We start from the raw sequence: 23,084 nt of genomic DNA, 5'->3' as shown, positions 1-23,084 counted from the left end.
CACCCTGAACATCTCAGACTTCCAGTACAAATCAGAGACCTGTCATCTACAGAAATACTCAGATGACTCTGCAGTTGTCGGGTGTATCAGAGATGGACAGGAAGCTGAGTACAGAGAGCTGGTGGAGCGCTTTGTGGCATGGTGGGGAAACAATCATCTGACCTTGAATGTGAACAAAACAAAGGAGATGATTTTAGACTTCAGAAGAAACAGGGTGGAGTCAAACACTGTTTCCATCATGGGAGAAGAAGTGGAGGTGGTTGAGGAATACAAATACCTTGGAGTTCACCTGGACAACCGACTGGACTGGAGAAAGAACAGCGAAGCCGTTTACAAGAAGGGACACAGCAGACTGCACTTCTTGAGGATGCTTAGGTCCTTCAGTGTCTGTAGCAAGATGCTGCAGATCTTCTACAAGTCTGTTGTTGAGAGTGTAATCTCTTCAGCCATCGTCTGTTGGGGTAGCAGCATCAGAAGCAGGGACCTGAAAAGGCTCAACAGCCTAATAACAAAGGCTGGTTCTGTTCTGGGGACGACTGTGGAACCACTGGAGGAGATGATGCAAAGAAGGATTCTCCAGAGAATCAAGAAAATGATGGACAACCCTGAGCATTCTCTTCACAAGACTGTCCGACAACGGAAGAGTGTCTTCAGTCAGAGGCTTCTTCAGTTTGGCTGCGACACTGACCGCTACTGGAGATCCTTCCTGCCAACAGCCATTGTAATATACAACACCTCTTTGATGACTTGATTATTATTATTATTATTCTGAGCTACTACAGCAATCAGTTTCCCTCTGGGATTAATAAAGTATTTTTAAATTGAATCCTTTACTCCTGTCTTGTGAGTATTTAGTGTTTTTTTTTATAATTGCACGCATGAAGTCTCAAGAGTTCTGCACTGACAGTCTAAAAAGACGTTACTGTAGGGTGTTGTTAGGTCTCAGGATTTCAGACCTTAGATGTCAGGTTTGAGATGAAAAAGCATCAGGTGTCTGGAAAAAAAGCAAGTTCCTTTCTGACAGCTTTTTATTCCTGAACCTCCCCGTCTGATGGACTTTTTCCTGATTTGTTTGTGATTTCTGCTGCTGAAGAGCGTGTGTGATGAACAGAGAAACTCCTGCAGCAGGAGAGACCAGCTTCTTCTCTGAGCTGTTGGCGAACACGCCGGTCCAGTGCGATGATAATGGAGTCGGGCTGCAGACTGAGTAAGCCTTCAGGGCAGAGTGGATTATTCAAATCCCCATATTTTTTTGGTCCGCTGAATTATTCATGCGTCAACCGCTCCTGAGTCATCAGGAAGACGTATTCGTCTTCTTTATTTTGCATATGGCTGCAAAAAGTGTTGATGCCGCTGCATTTATTTTCTGAAAGCATCTGTTCTGCAGATACAACTGGAGAATTAAGAATCTTTAGAGGGTTCCAGTGCAGCTACTGCCTGAAATCATCAACTCATCTATACATCCGGATAATAATGTAGGCCCTTTGTAGTGATCTACACTGATAAAGTGTCTTTATTTGGATTTGAAAACCATTGAAATTGCAGAAGTGAGTCAAAAGAAATGTTAAAGCTGCTGCTAGTGGCTCATTAAGGCTCAGGTGTTGTACACTCATTTAGTCAGTACTTGTGCAGTGGTCTCTAGTGGGAACGAATGCCTTGTAAGTCAAGCTCTGGGAAAAATAGCCCTGGTGCACACTTTCACAAGTAGATGTGAGCCACATGAGAGGAGACCTTCACACGGAAGGTTGTGGAGTCCTACTTCCTTATATTTAGACATCTCTTTGCTGATTGGCTAACAGCAACACAACTCTACCACTGACTCCATTTGTTCTGCAACACTGATGATTTATCTCCACAAGAACATGTAAGATGTCCATCCGTTCTCTGTCAGTGTTTGGCTTTAGTAACGATGTGCCTAAAGACAACCATTTCAAAAAGTCCGTTTGTGATGTCACAAACAGGAAATAAGAAAAGAACCACCCCACTCTCATAGCTACGCTCTCAGCTCCATTTTTTTGTATTTTTCAGGAGTGACGAGATGGGACATGGTCAAGATGGCGGTGGTGTGTGCACAGTAGTTAGTTGAAAATTACATTTTATGATTATATTTCATACTGCAATGATTTGGGTTATTATGGGTACAATTTTAAAAATGTTCCTTTTAAAAGTTACTTTAAACTGTAATGCATTACTATTTGGTGCTAGTAATCAACACAGTAACTGAGTTACTTTTTGTAAAGGTAACTAGTTATTTATTTTAGTAAATAGCACAACACTAGTTGTTTGTGCTATTGGGGGGGGGGGGGGGGGGGGGGACTAAATAGCAATCCAAGGACAGAAGATGAGATGATTCAGGCTTTGGTCTGAAATGAATTTGGCCGCTGAAAAGATGCGAGTCAGAAAATCCTGCAAAGATCAAACCGAATTCTGGATTGTCGTCACCTCCATCTTTCCAGGAAGTCTCGTCTGAGACTAAAGATTTAAGCCTCGCTGGCTCAGGAAGACCTCTCTTTGGGTTTTGTGCCTCAGACGTCAGGAGAAAGTGTTTGATGTGAAGAAATCTATCAAAGCTGAGCCGCTCTTCAGTCCAGGAGGGAAGAAGAGAGCTCAGAATCAGGTTCATGTCTGTAAAATCTCATTTGTCATCTATTGAAGTCCTACTTTGGATTCAAGACACTTCAGTCGTTTTTATTTCATGTAGTAGGAATACTTGAGTACACGTCAGTCACCAGACGAGCACCGTAGTACTTTAATACTACCCACAAGCAGGAGTTAGTTTTAGTAGTTTCTCTAGCAGAAGGTGGATTTGTACCGAACTTTTCTCACTTCTGCGGTTTTATTAGAGGAACACGAGTTCTGAGCCGTCGGATTTTAGATGCAAAGCATCACAACGTTTGTTGGGATTAATACTTTTCAGCTCACTAAACAAATGGAATCATAAAAATCTACATTGTTGAAAAAAGTTCATGTCTTCCATCTGGAGGCGTTTAGTTTCCTGGGGTAAAGATGGCGGATTGTAACTTTTATGAATAATTATGCCCATCACACACACACACACACACACACACACACACACAGTGGTGGCATTCAGAAGGTTTTCCTGTAAAATTCTATTCCCTGTGCTGCAGCGGCAGCTCTTTGCTGCTTTGTTAGCAGCTCTGTCCAGATTTTATTCATGTGATTAAAAATGTAGAAGTTTGTGACCGTGACAAAACTATTTGATTTTCATTTAAACAGAGCTGAGATTAGGCATTTTTTATGGTTGTAATCACGCTGGAGCAACTGTGTCTGTCGGCTGGCCCGGGAACGCCGTAGGATTCCCCGGAGGAGCTGGGCCTCCTTGTTTAGGCTGCTGCCCCCGCCAACCCGACCCGGATAAGCAGCTGAAAATGGGTGGATGGAGTTTTAATCGCCACTAAACAGCTAAACTCTGCCACCTGCTGGTGCAACAGATCCCTACACTCCCCTCTCTAAAGGGTTTCCATCTCATTTTTCTCTGTATTAAATATTAGTGATTTTCCTGCTGACCAGAATAATCAGGCAGCCCTGCATTGGCCCAGTAACTAAATGAGAACCGGACAGCCGTCATTTGATCTGCCGGCGTGTTTCCTGGACACATTCCCGACTTCACCAGCAGCTGCACTGAAGCGCTTCCTGGATTTGGTATTTATTCTGTCCATCTGTTGGGAGCGCCACTGACACATGGACGATCTGTAAACCAGAACAGATGACCGGCTGACTCGGTTCTCACCAACACCCGGGGAAAGTTCTGTTCAGTCAGAAAAGTTGACTCTTTCCGGTTTGTCGGGGCAAAACTCGGATTTACGTCCTCTAAGAAGAAGAAGAAAATATCATTTCTATAGCGCCTCAAGATAAAAACCACGAGGCGCTTCACAAAAACAAAAAATGTAGAAATATAAAAAAGCATTTAGAAAATGTTTGAAAATATATTTAAAATGAGCAAAAATAGACAATTGTGATTTAAAAGATAAAATGTTAAGAAAGAGAGAGAGTGAACAGGAAAGAGGGAGATCAGTGGATCCTGAGGAAGGTGGAATAGGTGGGGAGAGCAGAATAAAGAGAGAGAGGTGAAGAAGGTCATACAAAAGCCAGCTTGAACAAGTGAGTCTTCAGCTGCTTTTTAAAGGAGACCACTGAGTCCACTGATCTCAGGCTCAGGGGGAGAGAGCTCCAGAGTCTGGGGGCCACAGCAGCAGATGATCTGTCACCTTTGACCTTTAGCCTGGTGCTGCACAACCAGTAGGCTTTGATCACTGGACCTCAGGGACCTGCTGGGGGTGTAGGGACTGAGAAGATCACCAATGTAAGATGGTGCTTGTCCATGTAAGGCCCTATAGACCAGAACCAGGATCTAGAAATGAACCCTGAAGTTGACTGGCAGCCAGTGAAGCTGGAGGAGAAGCGGGGTGATGTGGGTGTGTTTGGAGGACTTGGTCAGAAGCCGAGCACAGGCGTTCTGAACCACCTGTAGACGGTTCAGGGAGGTTCTGCTCAGACACGTGAAAAGAGAGTTACAGTAGTCTAAGCGTGAGGAGATGAAGGTGTGGAGAACTGTCTCAAGTTCAGAGCGGGACAGAATGGGACTCAGCTTAGCAACGTTCCTGAGATGGAAGAAGGAAGAGCGAACAAGAGAACTGACATGAGAATCCAGGGTGAGAGCTGGGTCAAAGGTCACGCCAAGATTCCTGACAGAAGGTTTGGTGTGAGAAGCAAGCTGACCAAGAGAGTCTCTGACTTTGGGAACGAGCTTGTCTGGGGCACAGATGAGGATCTCAGTCTGATCTTCATTCAGCTGAAGAAAGCTCCCACCATCCAGGCTTTGATCTCTAAAAGCTCCAGTTCATAACAAATGCTTTTAAATGATCAATGTGAACAAATACAGACAACGGAGATTAAAACCAGATTTATTCAGTGCATATCCAGTCCAGTCTCTCGGCTCACATCTGTACAACATCTGCAGTCTTAACGCTTCCAGTGATGTAAACTGCTGTAAGGCTTTCCATTCGCTCCGTATAACGGAGCCTTAAAGCGCCGGAGGTGAGCAGATGTCTCCGAGTCGGGAAATCCTGAAAGTGCTCCCGTGCGAATCCTGACGGTGACAAAAGTGCTTTGAGTGTAAATGTGCTCCCGCTCAGAGGCCGGGAGCTCGTCTGCGCATCACGAGTGTAAAAAACAAACAATATTAAAGCTTGAAATAAATAAAACAACTTTCCTTTTTCACTTAAACAAAGCAGAAGTTCACTAACATCAGTGTGATTCACTTGTGTCTCAACCGTGAGAACCAAACCATGAAGTCATCCGTGGTGACCGTCCCGGTCCGGTCTCTGTTTAGGGCTGTAAACATGAGCAACGCGTTAAAGGAAGAAATAAACTGCTGAAGGTCTTTATGCAGCAGAAGAGTTCAGCTCATCTTCACACAAACAGCTGTTGGTTAGAGGACCCCCCCACCCCCCCGCGTTTCAGCATGTTATCACTTCTCATCTGAAGACATAAATAAAAGCTCTTGTTTAACATCCTGTTGGTGAAACTAAATCTTTACTTTTAGAGTTAAACCGGTTAGAATCCTCGGCTGATGACTTTTGGACCATCATAGAAACTAAAATGGTTAGATCTTCATGTCCACGTCCTCCCGCGCTGTTGGTGAACGGCCTCATGAAGAAACCTGGTGACTGAAGCCTCAGCCGCCTCCACACGGGTCACCGTGAAAGTCAACCTGTTTGGTCACAAGTGGAGCGATCGGTGCTTCTCCTGGTCCCGCTCTAGAACTCGGACCCACGCAGCTCAGATAAACCACTCGCTCCGGTTAGCATCCGTCACCTTCACTTCTTGGTCCAGGATGACCTCATGGAGCCAGCCGGCCTTTAGAGGAGCTCCAAGCGGGGGCGGGCAGGGGGCGAGTGCCCCGTGGAGTCAGCCATCAGGAACCCTCTCACTAGGACTCGGTGCTTTTCTTCAGAACAGAGGGAGTGGAGTCCACGAAGGTCCTGTTAATGGTAGAAAAGAAATAAAGGAGCGAGTTCAGTTTTAAAGGTCTAGTCCGACACCTGAGCCAGCCTTTCAGCTGTTGCGTGTACCTCATGGGGTGGACCGGCCAGTTGGGCTGCACCGGTGTGGGTAATGCAGAACTGGGACTCATCAGCATGGCGCTGTAGATGTTAGCTGCCACCACCAGGATGCAGAGAAGGATGGGTCCAATGATGGCTCCCTCTAGACCCAGATAGTAGGCTCCACCTGCCACCGCCAAACCCGTCAGGTACGGGTGTCCCCCTCTGAAGGAAAGAGTCAAGGAGATGTCTGATAGTCCTCAACAACACAGTTTCAGTTCAGTGTGCAGCGTTAACGACTTCAGCTGGAGCAAAACGAAAATAAAAGCAAGGTTTAAAGAAGCGTTTGTTAGAATAATGGCATCTCTTCATTAGGACACGGTGGTGGTCGTACCATGGTGCAGAACCAGAGCATCTCAGAGGCTTTGTTAATTCAGCAGGATGTCTGCAGTTGTGGTGCATAATAGCGATGACCCAGTTTGTGTTCGAGTTTCCTCTGAAGTGGGGAACCTCAGAGCTCTTCTGTATGAAGTAACGTCTAGCTGCAGCTACTGAGGCACAACAGACGTGCACTTTGTTTTTCTACCAGGAAACGGTGGCTGGAGCTCCGTTCCTGCTTATGGATGCAGCTTGCCTGGACAGGTGTTACCTGGACAGGTGTGACTGCAGGATTAGGGTTTGGAATTCAGAAAGCCTGGTTCTGTTTGCACTCGTGACGCAGCGCAGCCGCTTGGCCGCGGATGTTTACATAAGCAGGTCAGAACGGGAGAAGGATGACGTCGTTAGAGCTACAGACGCTCCACAGTAGAAGACACCTGGTTTCAGCGCACCGAGATAACAGACACAGGCTGAAATTTGTTAATCAAATGTTTCCGTGCTGAGCTCACACACACACACACACACACACACACACACACACACCCTGATATATCAGAGTAGATGGCCGTGTCCACACAATAGGTGGGGAGCAGGTGGCAGATGAGCAGCAGCAGAGCTTTGACGCCTTGACCCTGAGCCAACCAGAGGTCACACACCGCCGGCACCGCCGCCCAGTAGGTCCCCAGGAATGGCACCGCCCCCAGGATGGCAGCCAGAGCTTCAGGCCCAGAAAGAGAAGACTAGAATGTGACACTGAACCAAGAGGGTTTGGGTTTAGGGCTGACGACACGCCGACTCACCAGAGGGGATGAAGACGACGTTGATGCCAAAGACGGTGTGCGTGAGCCAAGTGTAGAGGCCGTAGAAGCCGGCCATCTTCAGAGAGGCGTCGAACACTCCTCTTTCAAACAAACGCACCGAGTCAGAAACAACAAGTGGGTTTGTTTTACGGTTCTGTCGCTGTGTGGGAATTACCTGATGGCCTCCTCTACAGACTGGCCGATGATGTTGGAGGAAGGTCCAGGCTGAGACAGGGGCGTCAGGCTGATGACCCATTTCACGGGTTTGTAATATTCTCCGCTGGAGCTCAGCAGGTAGAACAGAGTGGTGAGGAAGATCACCTGAATGACGGAGAAGAGAGTTAACCTCCATGTTGAAGCACCACACCCCTGCTGCGTGGGCTTCATACCAGACTCAGGGCAAAGTTGAGCAGAGCCGTGCCGCTGTGGAACAACACGGTGAGAAGGGTGGTGGTGGTGGAGATGAGGAGGCCAACGTTCCTGCTCATCACCACCCACAGGGACTCCAAGATCTACCCAGGATTCAAACACAAAACCACAGAGAACATCTTCAGTTTCAGGCTCTGACTCGAAATATGCCGGTGGACCGGGTTGGAGGAGTCGGCCGTACCGACAGCAGCGTCTCAATATTCTCCTGCAGAAAGGAGGCGATGTCCTTCCAGTCCAGGATGTCCCCCAGCCAGCTGTTCTGTCTCTGAGCCATCATCTTGTGTCGGTGGCGACCAGAGTAGGTCACATTCTGTGGTGTCGGGCAGAGCAGATGCTTCTTAACAACGTTCTGACACGGCTCCAGGTGTCGGTCTCACAACCCGTCGCACTTCCCTGGTCCTCCACTCATCACACATGTATTTAGCAACAGAACGCCACTGGGGCGGGAGGTTCTCGCTCAGTAACAGCACAGAAGAACGGCTCTACCTTTACAAACCAGGAATGGTACAGTCGGTCCCAGAGCTCCAGGACCTGCTTCTCGATCACCGCTGTGTTGTTCACCTTCTCTCCCAACATCTTATGGAGCTGCAGACACACGCGGGTCACGGACTCTGGGCTTAAACTTTCCATTTCCATCAAACAAGGCCCTAAAAAGAGATCCCACCTTCTGCGTGATCCACTCTCTCCCATGCTGATAAACATTAGAAGCAGCTGAATTCAGAGCTTTCTGCACAACCCGGGGTTCTGGAAGCCAACTAGAGGAGGAAACATGAGAGCTGTTCATGTCTGGTGAAGAACTGATCATCAAAAGATTAAAACCAAATTATCCGTCCTACTTGGCCCATTCTGGGTGGTTAGACAGAGTCTCGTTGATGAGGTTACTGGTTACCGCCACGATGTGAGCACTTTCATGATGGACCTGAGAAACAAAATGCTAGGTTTGTATCGGAGCTGATGTCGCCAACATGAATGTAAAAGAACTGACCATAGCGGTGAGCAGAAGAGCCATGAGCAGAGTCCCCGTGACCAGGAGGAAGATGATGAAGATGCTGATGATTTTATCCAACGATCGCTCCAACCACACGATCATCTGCGTACGGGGAGACGAGGGCCAGCATAAAGGAGGAAAGAAGGGTACAGATGTTTAAAGAACCCAGAAGGAGCTAAAAACACAGATGAGACACATGGAGAAACCCGCGTCCTTCCCTCGAGACGTTGTTTCCATAGAAACTAACTCTACTGATGTGAATGCACTCGTGCTGGCGAACAAACAGAACCAGCCGTTTCAGTGATGTCCGACACGGCGTGATCATCATCGTTCTGTCCGAGCCAGACTGTGAAGAGGATCTTCAGAAGGTGAGACCAGCTCCGAAAACAAGCATCGGTGCAGTTTTAACCCCGATGTCCTCGTTTTTCATGAGAATTTAAGAACTGAACCTCTTTCCTGAGGTTTTTCTCCCAATTCTGCTCTCATTTATTTCATTTGGCACTTTTCACTGATGTGTACCAGCTCAGGCCAGAAGTCTGGACACACCTTCTCATTTAATGTGTTGTCTTTATTTTCATGACCATTTATATCGCGAGATTCTCACTGAAGGCACCAGAACTATGAATGAAGTTATGTACTTAACCAGAGAAGGTGAAATAACTGAAAACACCTTTTATATCCTATTTTATTATATTTATTATTGTTATTTATGCATTATTTATATTTATTCTTACATTTTAGCCACCCGTTGCTCGAATTACTGCTTTGCACATTCCTGGTATTTTCTTGATGAGCTTCAACAGGAATTCACCTGAGACAGTTTTCCTTGAAGGAGTTCCCAGAGGTGTTCGGCGCTTGTTGGCCCCCGGGTAAATGGTCACGGTCGTGAAAATAAAGAAAACCCAAACTTTTAGTTTGGAGTCATCCCTTTTTAAGATGTTGGGGGTTAACTCAGGTTTCTCTATGCTTACTGGTGTTAATTTAACTAAAGCGTTAAAGTTACTGGAGACCAAGGTGGAAGGAGGAGATGGTTCTTGGTCATTAATCCACCGATAAAGAAATGTGTTATCAGACATGGAAGGTGACATGTTATGGTAATCAGTACAGATTATTTATTATGAGAGGTCATGGATCCAGATTATTAAATGTATGCCTTACCTTAAGGAGGAGAATTTAAACCGAGCAAAAGTTGGTTAACAAAAAAATGGAAACTTCAAACAAGAATCTGTTTCTGATTATGAGCCGAGTCACTAAGAATATACAGAAAAATAGTGAATTTTCCTCCAAGTTTCCCATTCGGCTCACTTATTGTTGTGCTCGGTTACAACAAACGTCCGCTTCAGAAAAAGAAAAGTTACCTGAACAAATTTAAACTCATTTACATCCAATCAAACCTGAATTTGTTGGATCAACATGAAAAAATTAGAAAAATAAATTCCAGATGAATAACAACATGCAGTAAAATTATACCATTTATTCTTTAATTAAGGCTGCACTTGTTTGTGCTCTTTAAGACTTTTTGATTTAATGACAAGGTGTCTAACTCAAATACATAAAGGTTCATTACATAAATCAGATTTAAAAATAAAGAACCAACAGTAGTTTGAATTCATCCTAAAGATTTTGATCAAATAAATTTGACTGTTTTAAATCCTCTCACAGGGTTTATGCTGAGATTTAAAAAATAATCTAATACCTTTCAAGACTTTTTAAGACCTTCTAAAATACATTTTTCACTTTATCGTAATGAATTAATCAACTATAACGCTGTTAATATGGCATTGCTTTGTTATCCACTTCATCACTTAATGTCTGGGACAGCAAGGCTATAGTAATGGTACGTAAAGTCACGTGATACTTAGTCACATGTTACTTAAGTCACATATTACGTAAAGTCACTTGTTACATAAAGTTACATGTTACGTAAAGACACATGGTAGGGAAAGTCACGTGTTACGTAAAGTCACGTGTTACGTGAAGTCACGTGGTATGTAAAGCCACGTGGTACGTAGTTACGCGTTACATAATGTCACGTGGTACGTGTTGCATAAAGTCACGTGGTACAGAAAGTCACGTTATGTAAAGTCAGGTGTTACGAAAAGTCACGTGTTACGTAAAGTCACGTGGTACGTAAAGTCACGTGTGTTATGTAAAGTCACGTGTTACAAAAAGTCACGTGGTACAGCAAGTCACGTGTTACATAAAGTCACGTGGTACAGCAAGTCACGTGTTACATAAAGTCACGTGGTACAGCAAGTCACGTGTTACATAAAGTCACCAGTTACTTAAAGTCACGTTACATAAAGTCACGTGGTACAGCAAGTCACGTGTTACATAAAGTCACCAGTTACTTAAAGTCACGTGTTACGTAAAGTCACGTGGTACGTAAAGTCACGTGTGTTATGTAAAGTCACGTGTTACAAAAAGTCACGTGGTACATAAAGTCACGTGGTACAGCAAGTCACGTGTTACATAAAGTCACCAGTTACTTAAAGTCACGTTACATAAAGTCACGTGGTACAGCAAGTCACGTGTTACATAAAGTCACCAGTTACTTAAAGTCACGTGTTACGTAAAGTCACATGTTACATAAAGTCACGTGGTACAGCAAGTCACGTTAGGGCTGCTCAATTAATCGAATTTTAATCACGATTACGATCTGAGTTTTGAACGATTATAAAAAACAAAACAAGCCGATTATTTGCTCCTCCCACTTGCGCTGCCCTGAGTTGCAAATGAAGCGCTCCTCCACAGTGTTGCCAACTTGGCGACTTTGATGCTATTTCTAGCAGCTTTTCAGACCCCCTTCTTGACTTTTTAACTTAAAAGTACCTAGCGAACACCTCAGAAACATCTCTGGTAACCCTTAGCTACTTTCTGGATAACTGTCGTCGACATTTCCTGCAGGTTAGCTAAACACTCCGCCTGCGCTCCGGACCGTTCTTCAGGACATTAGGAAAGGGAATGATGTAGTGATGTGTCAGTCGCTAAAGAAACGGCTCTCAGAGCCGGTTTCCTGTTGGAGTAACCAGAGTGAGTGACACACACACCGCACCTGCGGACTCCTGAGCCGCTAAAAACGGCTAAATGTGCGCGTGCGGCGCGCTAAACACACGTGCAGCTTGCCCCTGATTGCTGTGAGACCGGGTTGGGGGGTGGGGGGTGCAGCTGTGGTTGGGACAATTATTACATTAACTGATGGACCTGTAAATAAATAGTTTATAAATACGGTAGAAATAAGTTCCTCACGCTGATAAATAATAACTAATCTCTCTGAGGACACGGTGCTAGTGCACGCTCCTACAGCACCTTGACACGACTCAATAAATGCTATGCAACATTTTGTGAACATCAATTTTTTTGCATGTATTTGTTATAAATGCCACTGTATAATTCTTGCTGTCAGTATTTGCAAGATATTGGTATTTGGGTCTGTACTGGTTAGACTTAAATGAGTTAAACCAAGGTCTACAGCCCTTGGGTCATAGACTATGAGCTATAAGTATATTGGTCTTTTTATACTGGGAATCAGGAGTTATTTTAGTGATCATCTTGTTTCTTATTTATTGTTGTCCTGATTGTGCCCTGAGCAACTTTATGACTGAATAAAAACAAATAAAATCAGCATAAATAGAAAAATTGTCCTAAATAATCGTGATCTCAATTTCAGTCACAATAATCATGATTGTTATTTTTGCCATAATTGAGCAGCCCTGGTACGTAAAGTCACGTGTTACGTAAAGTCACGTGTTACGTAAAGTCACGTGTTACATAAAGTTGCGTGTTACGTAAAGTCACGTGTTACGTAAAGTTGCGTGTTACGTAAAGTCACGTGTTACGTAAAGTCACGTGTTACGTAAAGTCGCGTGTTACGTAAAGTTGCGTGTTACGTAAAGTCACGTGGTACAGCAAGTCATGTGGTACGGTACAAGTAAAAAGCTGGCACAGAATAACTAAAATCATTTTATTTTATTAGTTTATATGCGTTTAGTTTTCATGCGGCCAAATTCAGGGAGTGTGAAAAAATGACAACTAAAATCACTCCCTATAAGTTTTCAAGTACAAGGCAAACATATTTTAAATTCACGTCAATACTAACCTAATTTAAGACTTTACTAAATTGATTTAAGACTTTTAAATACATTTTAAGGGTCTTAATTTTGATTTTAATTTAAAACTTTTTAGGACTTTTCAAGGTCCTGTGGATGCCTTCTTATGTAATACTTTGAAGTGGTCGTTCCAACAGAAACAGCTCATTTAGCAACTGCATCTAATTAATTACTAAAACACAACAAATAAACTAAACGGCTATAAAAAACCATAAATGAACATTAGACATTCACATTTTTCCCACGAGCAGATAAAACGATAAACTTAGTTCTGAATTAAAGACCGATAAACATTACAGCATTCACTGAGAAACTGTTTGTCTTTACTTGTTTTTGTTTACTTGTTACTTGTGGAGATAAAACATCAGAACAAACAGGGGTAGAGGCATGTTGCTGTTAGCCAATCAGAGGAGAGATATCTGGATATCAGGTCATATGACTCCATATCCTGCTGTGGTCTGCTCACCTCTCCTCTGGCTGACGTCCACCTCCTGAAACGGGAGTGACAGAGCTTTTATCCCCCAGTCTGACTCACAAGGCACTGATAGATAGACCCAAACCCTAAAACCACTAGCTTCATAACTAAATGTTACTTTTCCTCAAATAAAATGAGTTAGCTCGGTTTAGTTCATTTCCAACTGATGGCTGAAGGTTTGACAAACAGTACGAGTTTCCATTCAGGGTAACTGCAGGGTTAAGGGAGCCACATTTAAGACTTTTTAAGACCTTTTTTAAGGCCACTTTGACCAAATTTAAGCTATTTTTAAAATTTAATTTAAGCTATAATTTCCATCTATTGCTTGGAACCGGTGCTAACCACGTCACGAACGTGGGATTAACCATCCAGTTACCATTAAACTTGCACTTCCCCATGGCGCACGCTCCCACTAGCTTAACCAGCTAACGTGCTCATCTAAAAATAGCCCCCTTTCACAAGCAACTGAATGTGTACGGTTCCGCTTACGGCAACATCGTACACAAAAAAATGCTGAACACCAACTAGAAATTCACGAAAATCTTATAGAAATAAAAGAATCTTGTTTATTGGATCTTTGGTCATTTAAGACCTTTGAAGACTGTATTTAAGGACTTTTTTGTCATTTTTAAGGATTTTCAAGACCTTAAATTTGGAAAAGCAAATTTAAGACTTTTTAAGGACCCGCGGATACCCTGTCTTTGTTTTGTTCGAGTCCCATTTATTTAATGCCAAGTGCTGCTGAATCATTGAACATCAGATGTTTGTGTTAATGAAACAGATTCTGCTTCGCTTCTCAGTGCAGCTCAAAACGTGACGGTGAAGCTACAGTCGGGGCGGAGGGATCGACGCTTCCCGCCGCCTCCAGGCTGCAGCTTCAGGACAGAAAAGCAGGAAAGCAGCAACAAAACACATCGGGGGGGGGGGGGGGGGGGCAGTGGTGGGCAGGTACAAACAAAAGCCAGTCCAAGCAGCTATCAGGTGTGCTCACACCTTACACACACACACACACACACACACAGGTGTAATTTATCTACCCTTGTTGACCTCTCACTCTCTCACACACGCACTCACTCACTCACTCACTCACGCACTCACTCACTCACACACACACACACACACACACTCACACACACACATTACCTGCTTGTTAAGCCAATGCCAGAGCTTGGGGAGGAGACAAAGAGACATTGGGAAGATTGTTACTGGATCAGTCATCACATCGACTTCTGAAACAAGAAGACGCTAGTCCCCTGCTCTTCTGGGTGGGAGCAGTAAGAGCTCAGACTGTGGGAGGCGGGTGGTCCTACGGGCTTTACTGGGTAGACGGGAACTCTAACAGCATCCCAGTTGAAAGTTTTTTTTAAATAACAACTGTGATAAAACCAAACAGTTTGGGCGTAACTGAAAATCAGTGGTGCTGAAAAATCCACCTGGAGGCTGGAAACCTTTTTAACATCCTGTCTGACATGCTGATGTTTAATGTGTCACTTCCTGTCTGTTGTACTGGTTTAACTGGTTGCTAAAAAGTGTTTTCTGCTTATTGCTGACCAGTCCTCACTTGGACTCGAGCTTCACCAGGTAGCTGTAGCCCTGAGGACCACGTTAAGTGATAAACGAGCCGCGCTTGTATAACACCTTTCAGAGTCTGAGGACTCCAAAGCACTTTACACTGCGTCATTCATCCATTCACATTTCACACACGTTCACACCCTGGTGATGATGGGCTCACGGACAGAGGCGAGGTTGTGGAGTACTGGCGCCACAGGTCCCTCCGACCACCACCAGCAAGCAAAGTGGGTTAAGTGTCTTGCCCAAGGAGCTGGAATCGAACCTGCAACCTTCCGATTGCTCAACCTCTCAAGCTACAACTGCCCCATGTTGTTGAACTCTGGAGGTTCGGCTCCATCGGGCCCATAAGCGGGAGCCCATGGCGGACCCCTAAGTTCCAGGACCTCGGCCCAGCTGGGGGACAGTTAGAGGACGCGCCGTCCTCAGGCTGAGCGCCTGATTCACCACCGACCTTCACACACTTTCAACAGATTTTATCCACTCCGCAACAAGACAGGTTCTGGTAACTTCATCGGACTCAGTGGTTCTGAACAGCAGCTGTGTAGTCATGTGACCCCAGAAATCTGTGCTTTAGCTATCGTTTTCATCTCAAGACCCCGTGTTGGTGACCCACTGTGGGGTCCCGATGCCAACTTTGGGAACCACCGGTCTAGTTAACGGCATTAGGGTACTTCCTGTTGTGCCAGCGGCTGACGGGTTCAGGTTTGTCTCAACATGTCAGAACCTGCAGCTACGACGTTAGCTAGCAGCAACAACGTTAGCTAGCAGCTACGACGTTAGCTAGCAGCTACGATGTTAGCTAGCAGCTACAACATTAGCTAGCAGCTACGACGTTAGCTAGCAGCAACGACGTTAGCTAGCAGCTACGACGTTAGCTAGCAGCAACGACGTTAGCTAGCAGCAAAGACGTTAGCTAGCAGCAACGACGTTAGCTAGCAGCTACGACATTAGCTAGCAGCTACGACGTTAGCTAGCAGCAACACATCTGCAGGACTTAACAGCCCCGTCCCTTATGATGTCATGCTCTGTGTCCTCCATCTTTTTCTTTGCTTTTAATAGCGCTCACTTACTTTAGTGGTAAGAGGCTAACGCTACACAAACACTAGCCGTTAGCACCTCTGGCTGCTGTGCCGCTCCGTTTCAGCCACTGATTGGTCCAGCATGAGCAACATTTAATCTGATTGGTTGTTCGTTTGTTCTATCACCCTGTTCTCATGAGTCAGGAAAACTTGTATTTAAATATCTACCGCTGCTGTTCCGTCGCCCAGCCCTACTCGGGAGGAGTCTCAGAACAGGTCTGCTAACGGTCTCCACGTTTTGGATCAGGCTGTGATGCTTGCACACCCAGAACATTTTAATTATTCTCAGTTCCTGTCGTCACGGAGGACCTGGACAGAGACAGGTGGACGGGTCAGAGGGGTTACCTTAGTGTCGACACGCAGCATGAATTGAGCCAGGCCTTTGATTGGTCCAGGCAACAAAGCCTCCTCGCGCTCACGTCCAAACTTCTCCAGGACAGTCCACCATGAGCTGACGGTCCGCTCCGCAAAGCTCTTCAGGCCAAAGCGAACCACCAGCTTCTTCAGCACCCACACTGGATCACCAAGGGGACACAACATGACTGCTCTGGCTCTCGTTTATTACAGAACGTCACCAGGAGCGGCGGTGTTGTTACCGGCCACAGGGATGGGCAGGAGCTGCAGGATCCAGAGGTTGAGCCACACCTGAACGAGCACGATGGCCCAGACCAGCAGGATGAAGTAGATGTCGCTGGCTTTACGGGTGCTCTTCTCTTTCTGCAGGCTGGCCTGTAGGGAGCCACGGAGGCGTGGGGTGGCGGGCACGGGGCCTTGTGGCTGAACACCGTCTGGAAGATGAGTCGGCAGAAGAGGAAGCAATAAAAAAGCAGGAAGAGGAAACAAAACCGTGCAGCTGATCCCACTGTGGTGAAACGGTGAGAGAGCTGAACGAGGAAGAGTTGTTACCCGTGGTGGAGCTGGTGCTGAGCTCAGGCCTCGGCTGAAGGTTGCTGCAGGAAATGGCCATGTAAATGGTGTTGGCTGCAAACGACAGCATCTGTCCCGGCAGCTCTCCTGGGGGGGGGGGGGCACAACAGAAAGCTTCTTTTTCATGTGTCCTCCAGAAGGTCTTATGACCCTCGCTGAAGCTGCTGCTCATACCCTATTCTAGGCTGTGTGACTTCATCAGAGCTCTGGCTGAGCTTTAGGAAAGGGGAAGACTCTTCCAGTGAAGTTATTTTAGGAAGAGGACATTTCCCATTACACGGATCGGAGCGCTAACCTCCAAATTTATTCCTAAGCCTGTCTGACCCTCGTGAGTCACTTTAGAGGATTCCTGCTGCTTTCAGCTCCGTCTGATAATGAAACCGCAGCCTTGGATCTCTGTAACACAACAGCATCTCTACAGAGACTAAATACCACAGAGGTCATGAACCCTCACCTCTTCCGGGAACAGGTGTTTTCTCCTGGGAGCCCACGACGAGGAGGATCACCACAACCACAAACACGGGAACTCTCCACGAGCCGGCCAGAGACACTGCACACAGATCAGAGCGCCGTGGTCATCGAGCTGCTGCGGAGTCCGGAACACTCCGGGAGTTCACACACGCAGAAACACACACCTTAGGTTTAAAGGCTTAGCACCAGGACAACCCTGGTGGGGCCGTGTTTTTGTTACTCGTCCGTTTCTGTCTAAATAAAGCTTGAAATTATTATTATTATTATTATTATTATTATTATTATGGCAGGTAGCAGATAAAACATCTGAGCTGTGGTTTGCCTCCTGCTCGCTCTAGAGAAGGCCTCAGGCTATTGCAGCTCTCTAAGCTCTAGCTGTGTCCTCGGTGTCTGGATCACCTCAGACCATCCAACAAGCCTCCGCTTTTACCGTCGAGCAGAATTTTATTTCTGTTCGTTGATAAATGAGACGCACTTATAGCGCCTTTCAGAGTCGGAGGAACTTATAGCGCCTTTCAGAGTCGGAGGACTCCACCGCGCTTTACACTTTTTATGTATTTATCTTGTATTCTAGGAGGATGGAAACCGCTTGAGAGGCAGCATCTCTTTTTCGAGCGGGTTCTCAAAATCAACAACAAAGTAGGTCACGAGACGGCAGACCAGGGCCGAACGATTTCAGGAAAAGCTATTTTTTTCTTGCAGAAATTGCGATTTTGGTTCAATTCATGATTTTCAGCAAACAAAGGTCCAACACTAGCCGGCCTGTAGCACATCAAATCATTCGCATTCATGTTTAATACAATAAAAACAGTTAAAGCTGTTAAAATTTTCTCCCATTATTATCTTTTTTTTATTTTTTATGTGTTTTTTAACGCTTCACAACACAATCAGTCATTCACCCATTCAATCAGTCATTCACCCAGTCACACGCTGGTGGGGGTGAGCTACGATGTAGCCCAGCTGCCCTGGGGTGCACTGACAGGTGAGGCCTGCTGAGCACAGGCGCCACCGGTCCCTCCGACCACCACCAGCAGGCAGGATGGGTTGAGTGTCTTGCCCAAGGACACAACAGCAGCAATCTCTGGTGGGAGCCGGGATTGAACCTGCAACCTTCTGATTACTGGACAACCCGCTCTACCTCCTGAGCCACCGCTGCTCCTACAATGTGCCGGTTGAATGGGGAAATGCTGTGTGTTTATCAAAAATGGCTGAAATCTGCCTCGTCGGTGGGGCCGCTGGGTCCCGAAGCTCTGAGGTCTCCCTCCGAGAGCGCCACGGCGGCCAGCGTGGCTACAGCCTCGTGCCGGTACAGAAACCGCCTCCCTCCTTTCCCTCAGGTGGTCGAAATGCCTCCTCTCCCAAAAGAGAAGAGGCGGTTTGAGTAAAAGTAGGAGAAAATGTGTCTGAACACGTCGTCCAGACTCACCGACGAAGAAGAGCAGTGAAGCCCAAACGGGAAGAGCCAAAGCCTTCAGGTAGCGCTCCGTCTGAGGACTCCACTTCAGACAGACGGCCAGCAGGTAACCCACCACAACGCTGGACACCTGCAGAGAAGCAAAACACCCCCCGCAGTAATGTCAGTGGTTCTGGATGTAAAAACCAACACATCTGGGTTTGAATACCAGGATTTTCCCACTGGTGTCCGTTTCAGACACGTCTAGGAGCTGGAGCGTTTCCAACCTGGTCTGCTGCGTTTTTGCTGTAATCTGATGAAAAAGCTCAGCGGACAACAACATCAATGTGGCGCTGCTCTCTCTCCTATTTATAAACACCAGACGTCTGTGACCCTAACGCTGCTCCGAGGCGGAGAGCCCGGGATCCGGGTCTGGGAAGTCTCAATCCAGGCATTCCCAACAGCGGGAACCATTATCAGGGATGCCACTGATACAATCAGGCCGTTTAAATGTGGAGCCTTTTAATCTCAGATTGTTTACTAGACAACATGTCACGTCATGGGAACAAGATCTGATAATAACAACAGTAATAACAACAGTAATTAAAGCTGCAAGCAGCGTCGTTCGGCCCTCGCAGCGAAGCTGCTCGCCCTCCTTCCGCACCCCCTACCCTCCATCCCCGACCCTCTCCAAACCCAGCTCCGCGCTTCTCCATCCTGTCCGGCAGCCGGGGGCACCAGGGCACGTCTGGCAGAACAGAAAGTCAACCAACCCGACACCAGAAACCGTGAACGGCCTCCTCGTCCACACCTCACCCTGACTCAGCATCCCCTCTGAGCCCACCATTACACGTCTCACCACTAGGAGATACTCTATCTTTACCACACTGGTGATGTGATGTTCAGTCTCGGGCAAATCGGAGGCTGTTTGTGGAAGTTACAGTCAAACGTAAGGTCACAGCGTCACGCCAGAATTCGCCATGGCATCAAATCCCCTCCCTTTCTGAAAAGCTAGCAGATCTGAATGGTCATTACAACATCATGAAGACAGTGCATGACCTTAGTGTCATGTTCACTAAATTAGAGGGACAAATATGGGCATTTCACCATGAAAAAATCGACTTCCTGTAGTCAGGGGGCGGGGCTTAGGTGATGTCAGCTGTCCACATTGTCATTGTCTTGAGTTGTGGTCAATGATCACACAGACACAGTTTGATATAGATCTGATCATGCACATGGGAGTTGTTAAGTCAAGGAATGTAATGGCGAAAGGTCAAAGTTTGAGGCTTAGCCACGCCCACACCTTTATACTTATTTGAAATCCGATGGTTGAATTTTTCCCCCTTTGTCTTAAGAGTATGTAGCAGAAGTTTGAAGGCGATTGGTGAAAAGGGCGATTGTGCAACACTCTCCAAACAATGTGTGCGAAAACCACTAAATCGAGTACTTGGACCAAAATGGCCGACTTCCTGTGCGACTTTGCACTTAGCTCCAAGAGACTTTTTTGTAGGTCCTGAGACACCACATTAGTGTGCCAAATTTCGTGTTCCTCAGTCAAAGCATGGCTTGGGGCTGACAGTTTTAATGGTCATAGGGGGCGCTATTTCAGAAAATAGGCCACGCCCACAAACTTCAGCTGTCCTTTTCTATTAGGGGTCAGAGTAGGATCACTCATCAGAAATTGTGTGGCGATGTCACAATGATTGAAGAAATGAGAGACAAACGTATTTCCATGGCGTGATGGCGAATTTCGCCATGCTCCCAAAGCCCCGCCTTTATTCGAAACCTGCCAGTACTATACACCAAGTGACCTCAACTTGTCTGCTGCTATGTGCCAGTGATTGCTGGTGATTGAGTAAAAGGAGTCCAATAGGGAGCTGTGAAAAAAAGAGTGGCGTGGCGACAAGTCAAAGTTTGAGGCTTAGCCACGCCCACACCTTTATACTTATTTAAAATCCGACGGTTGAATTTTTTCTTCTATGTCTTAAGAGTGTATAGCAGATGTTTGAAGGTGATTGGTGAAAAGGGTGATGGAGCATCACTCTCCAAACAACGTGTGCAAAAACCACTAAATCGAGTACTTGGACCAAAATGGCCGACTTCCTGTGCGACTTTGCACTTGGCTCCAAGAGACATTTTTGTAGGTCCTGAGACACCACATTAGTGTACCAAATCTCATACTCCTCAGTCAAAGCATGGCTTGGGGCTGACAGTTTTAATGGTCCTAGGGGGCGCTATTTCAGAAAATAGGCCACGCCCACCAGATGTTCACATCAGATTCTTTTGGGGGCCGGACTAGGATGTCTCCCAAGAAGTGTCGTGGCGATATCTCTAGAAATGACGAAATGGGAGGCAAACGTAAGGCCTAAGCGGTACTCCTGACTTCGCCGCGCCGCCATTGCCCCACCTTCTGCAAAAAACACCCATAAAGTGACGCCAAGCAACGGCACCTTCTCTTCAGTTAACTGCTACAAATTTGGGCTGATTATTCGAAAGGGCGAATTTTGGAAAATTTCCCAGTAAAACTTGACCTTTTAAGTCCTGAGGGGGCGGGGCTTGTGTGACATCATCAATCGACCATTCATTTGTCTTCGGGGGGCGATGACAATTATCCATAGAAAGTTACTTTAACTCTAATTCTTTCATTTATGAAATTATAGCAATTTGAATTTTTTTGGCGAGTGCTCGAACTTTGAGGTCTGGCCCCGCCCCTTCAGTATTTACGAAAAGTCAATTTTATTTTCTCATTTGAACCGTCCATCGCTTCTGTTCGATAGTACACTATTTTTGAGACAATCGTGCGAAAAATGACCAAACTGTTCAACCAAATGTAGACCCTAGAAATGGCCAAAACGGCTAAAAATCTCCATTTCAACCCAAAATGGCCGACTTCCTGTTTGATATTGACCATGGTTGCAAGAGACTTTTCTGTGCGGACTGTTGAGTACTACAAGTAAACCAAATTTCATAACTGTACGATAAACTAAGCTTTATGGAGAGGGGTATTTTTCACTTTCTAGAGGGCGCTGTTCAGCCACTTTTTTATGAACTTTCATATCGCCAGTGAAATACGTAAATTTCACGCACTTTCTATATTGGGCCAGAATTTGGTGAGTTTTTGGATATGCTAAGACCCCCTAAAGGCCACCCAAAGACGCGGAAGAAAAAAAATAATAATAATAATAATAAATAATAATAATAAACGGAGCAGATACAATAGGCCTTCGCAGCTTCACTGCTCGGGCCTAATAATGCCGCTTGCCCTGATTAATGCCTCTAGAATAACCCAGGGCAGGACGGAGAGGGCAAATCCGGTGACCCGGTCCAGTCACTCACCCACACAACGTGGAAGCAGTCCAGTAGGACTCCGATGGCCCAGCAGACGTGTCCGATGATCACCTGCACGCCGATGACGCTCCAGGACAGGTAGAGGAAGTAGACCAGCGGCGCCCCGGCTCCGACCACCAGGAGCACCGTGAGCCTCTCCAGCACCAGCCTGCCCATCGCCTCCGCCCCGTAGTTGACGCACCACACCGGGACAAGCAGCGTCCCCAGCACTATGGGTGTCCCGGTGTCCTGTAGGCCGCTGAGCCACGAGCGGCCGAGCCGAGCCAGAGAGTGCTTGAAGGGGTGGAGGAACGTGCCGCAGAGCACCGCCCAGAGCAGCGGGCGGAGGAAGGCCTCCAGGATGAAGTAGACCAGGACGGCCGCCGCGCAGCAGATGGCCACGAAGATCATCGCCCCGGTGTTGTAGAAGGCCTGCTTGATGTTCTTGTCGAACTTGAGGGACGACGGCTGCGTCAGCAGCTGGCTCATCATCCCGACGGCGGGCTGGAAGCTCTCGGAGAAGGAAACCGAGAGGGGCCGGCCGGTGTGGGGGGTCTCCGGCGAGGAGGCAGCTGCGGCGGGCGCGAGCCCCGGGTCCTCCTCATCTGCCATGTTACCGCTCCGGCTTCAGCAGTCCTTCTGCCGCGTGCCGCGTGAGGACAACATGTGACGTCACCGCACTAACGGCCCGTTGGCACCATGGGTAATGTAGTGCAGCCTGCAGAGGAGGACTAAAACACTTCCTGTTTTCTACCCGGCGGGACAGGTGGAATAGTTTTTATCCCTGATGTTTATGTTGGGAATGGAGCCCTATCAAAAATAAAAGCCACGTTAGAAAGTTTAAAACTGCTATAATTAAAGCAATAAAGTCATATCGAGACAGTTTCATGTTATTTTGATTGATTTATTTTTTATTAAAATTTGGTTCTGACAACAAACTTCCCATTCCAACATGACGTGGCTACATTTTATTTAGCTAGTTTCAGATCCAGAGTGAGAAGTGATAAATATGTACATCGCAGGACTCTAAAAGCGCTTTACACTAGTGCACCATTCCTCCATCCGCACTCT

At 46.4% G+C, this 23,084-nt stretch overlaps 1 protein-coding gene across 2 annotated transcripts; it reads right to left on the bottom strand.

Annotated features, from left to right (window-relative positions):
* Positions 1 to 4,909: 4,909 nt before the first annotated feature.
* Positions 4,910 to 22,857, bottom strand: tmem245 (transmembrane protein 245). Of its 2 annotated transcripts, XM_015950621.3 has the most exons (18): positions 22,023 to 22,857; positions 18,720 to 18,837; positions 17,277 to 17,372; positions 16,802 to 16,909; positions 16,492 to 16,683; positions 16,241 to 16,410; positions 14,388 to 14,411; positions 8,658 to 8,762; positions 8,509 to 8,591; positions 8,337 to 8,427; positions 8,159 to 8,257; positions 7,854 to 7,982; positions 7,633 to 7,755; positions 7,419 to 7,564; positions 7,244 to 7,344; positions 6,987 to 7,161; positions 6,096 to 6,290; positions 4,910 to 6,005 (listed from the first exon to the last, which is right to left on the bottom strand). In XM_015950621.3, the coding sequence occupies exons 1-18, from the start codon at positions 22,623 to 22,625 to the stop codon at positions 5,954 to 5,956; spliced, it is 2,610 nt and encodes an 869-aa protein (XP_015806107.3). In that variant the 5' UTR covers positions 22,626 to 22,857; the 3' UTR covers positions 4,910 to 5,953. The 2 variants fall into 2 exon arrangements, with proteins under 2 accessions (XP_015806107.3, XP_015806108.3); XM_015950622.3 differs by lacking the exon at positions 14,388 to 14,411.
* Between the last annotated feature and the right edge of the window lie 227 nt (positions 22,858 to 23,084).

This window comes from Nothobranchius furzeri, chromosome 5, assembly GCF_043380555.1.
Source record: "Nothobranchius furzeri strain GRZ-AD chromosome 5, NfurGRZ-RIMD1, whole genome shotgun sequence".
NCBI classification, from domain to species: domain Eukaryota; kingdom Metazoa; phylum Chordata; class Actinopteri; order Cyprinodontiformes; family Nothobranchiidae; genus Nothobranchius; species Nothobranchius furzeri.
This window is presented reverse-complemented; position numbering and strand designations above follow the sequence as displayed.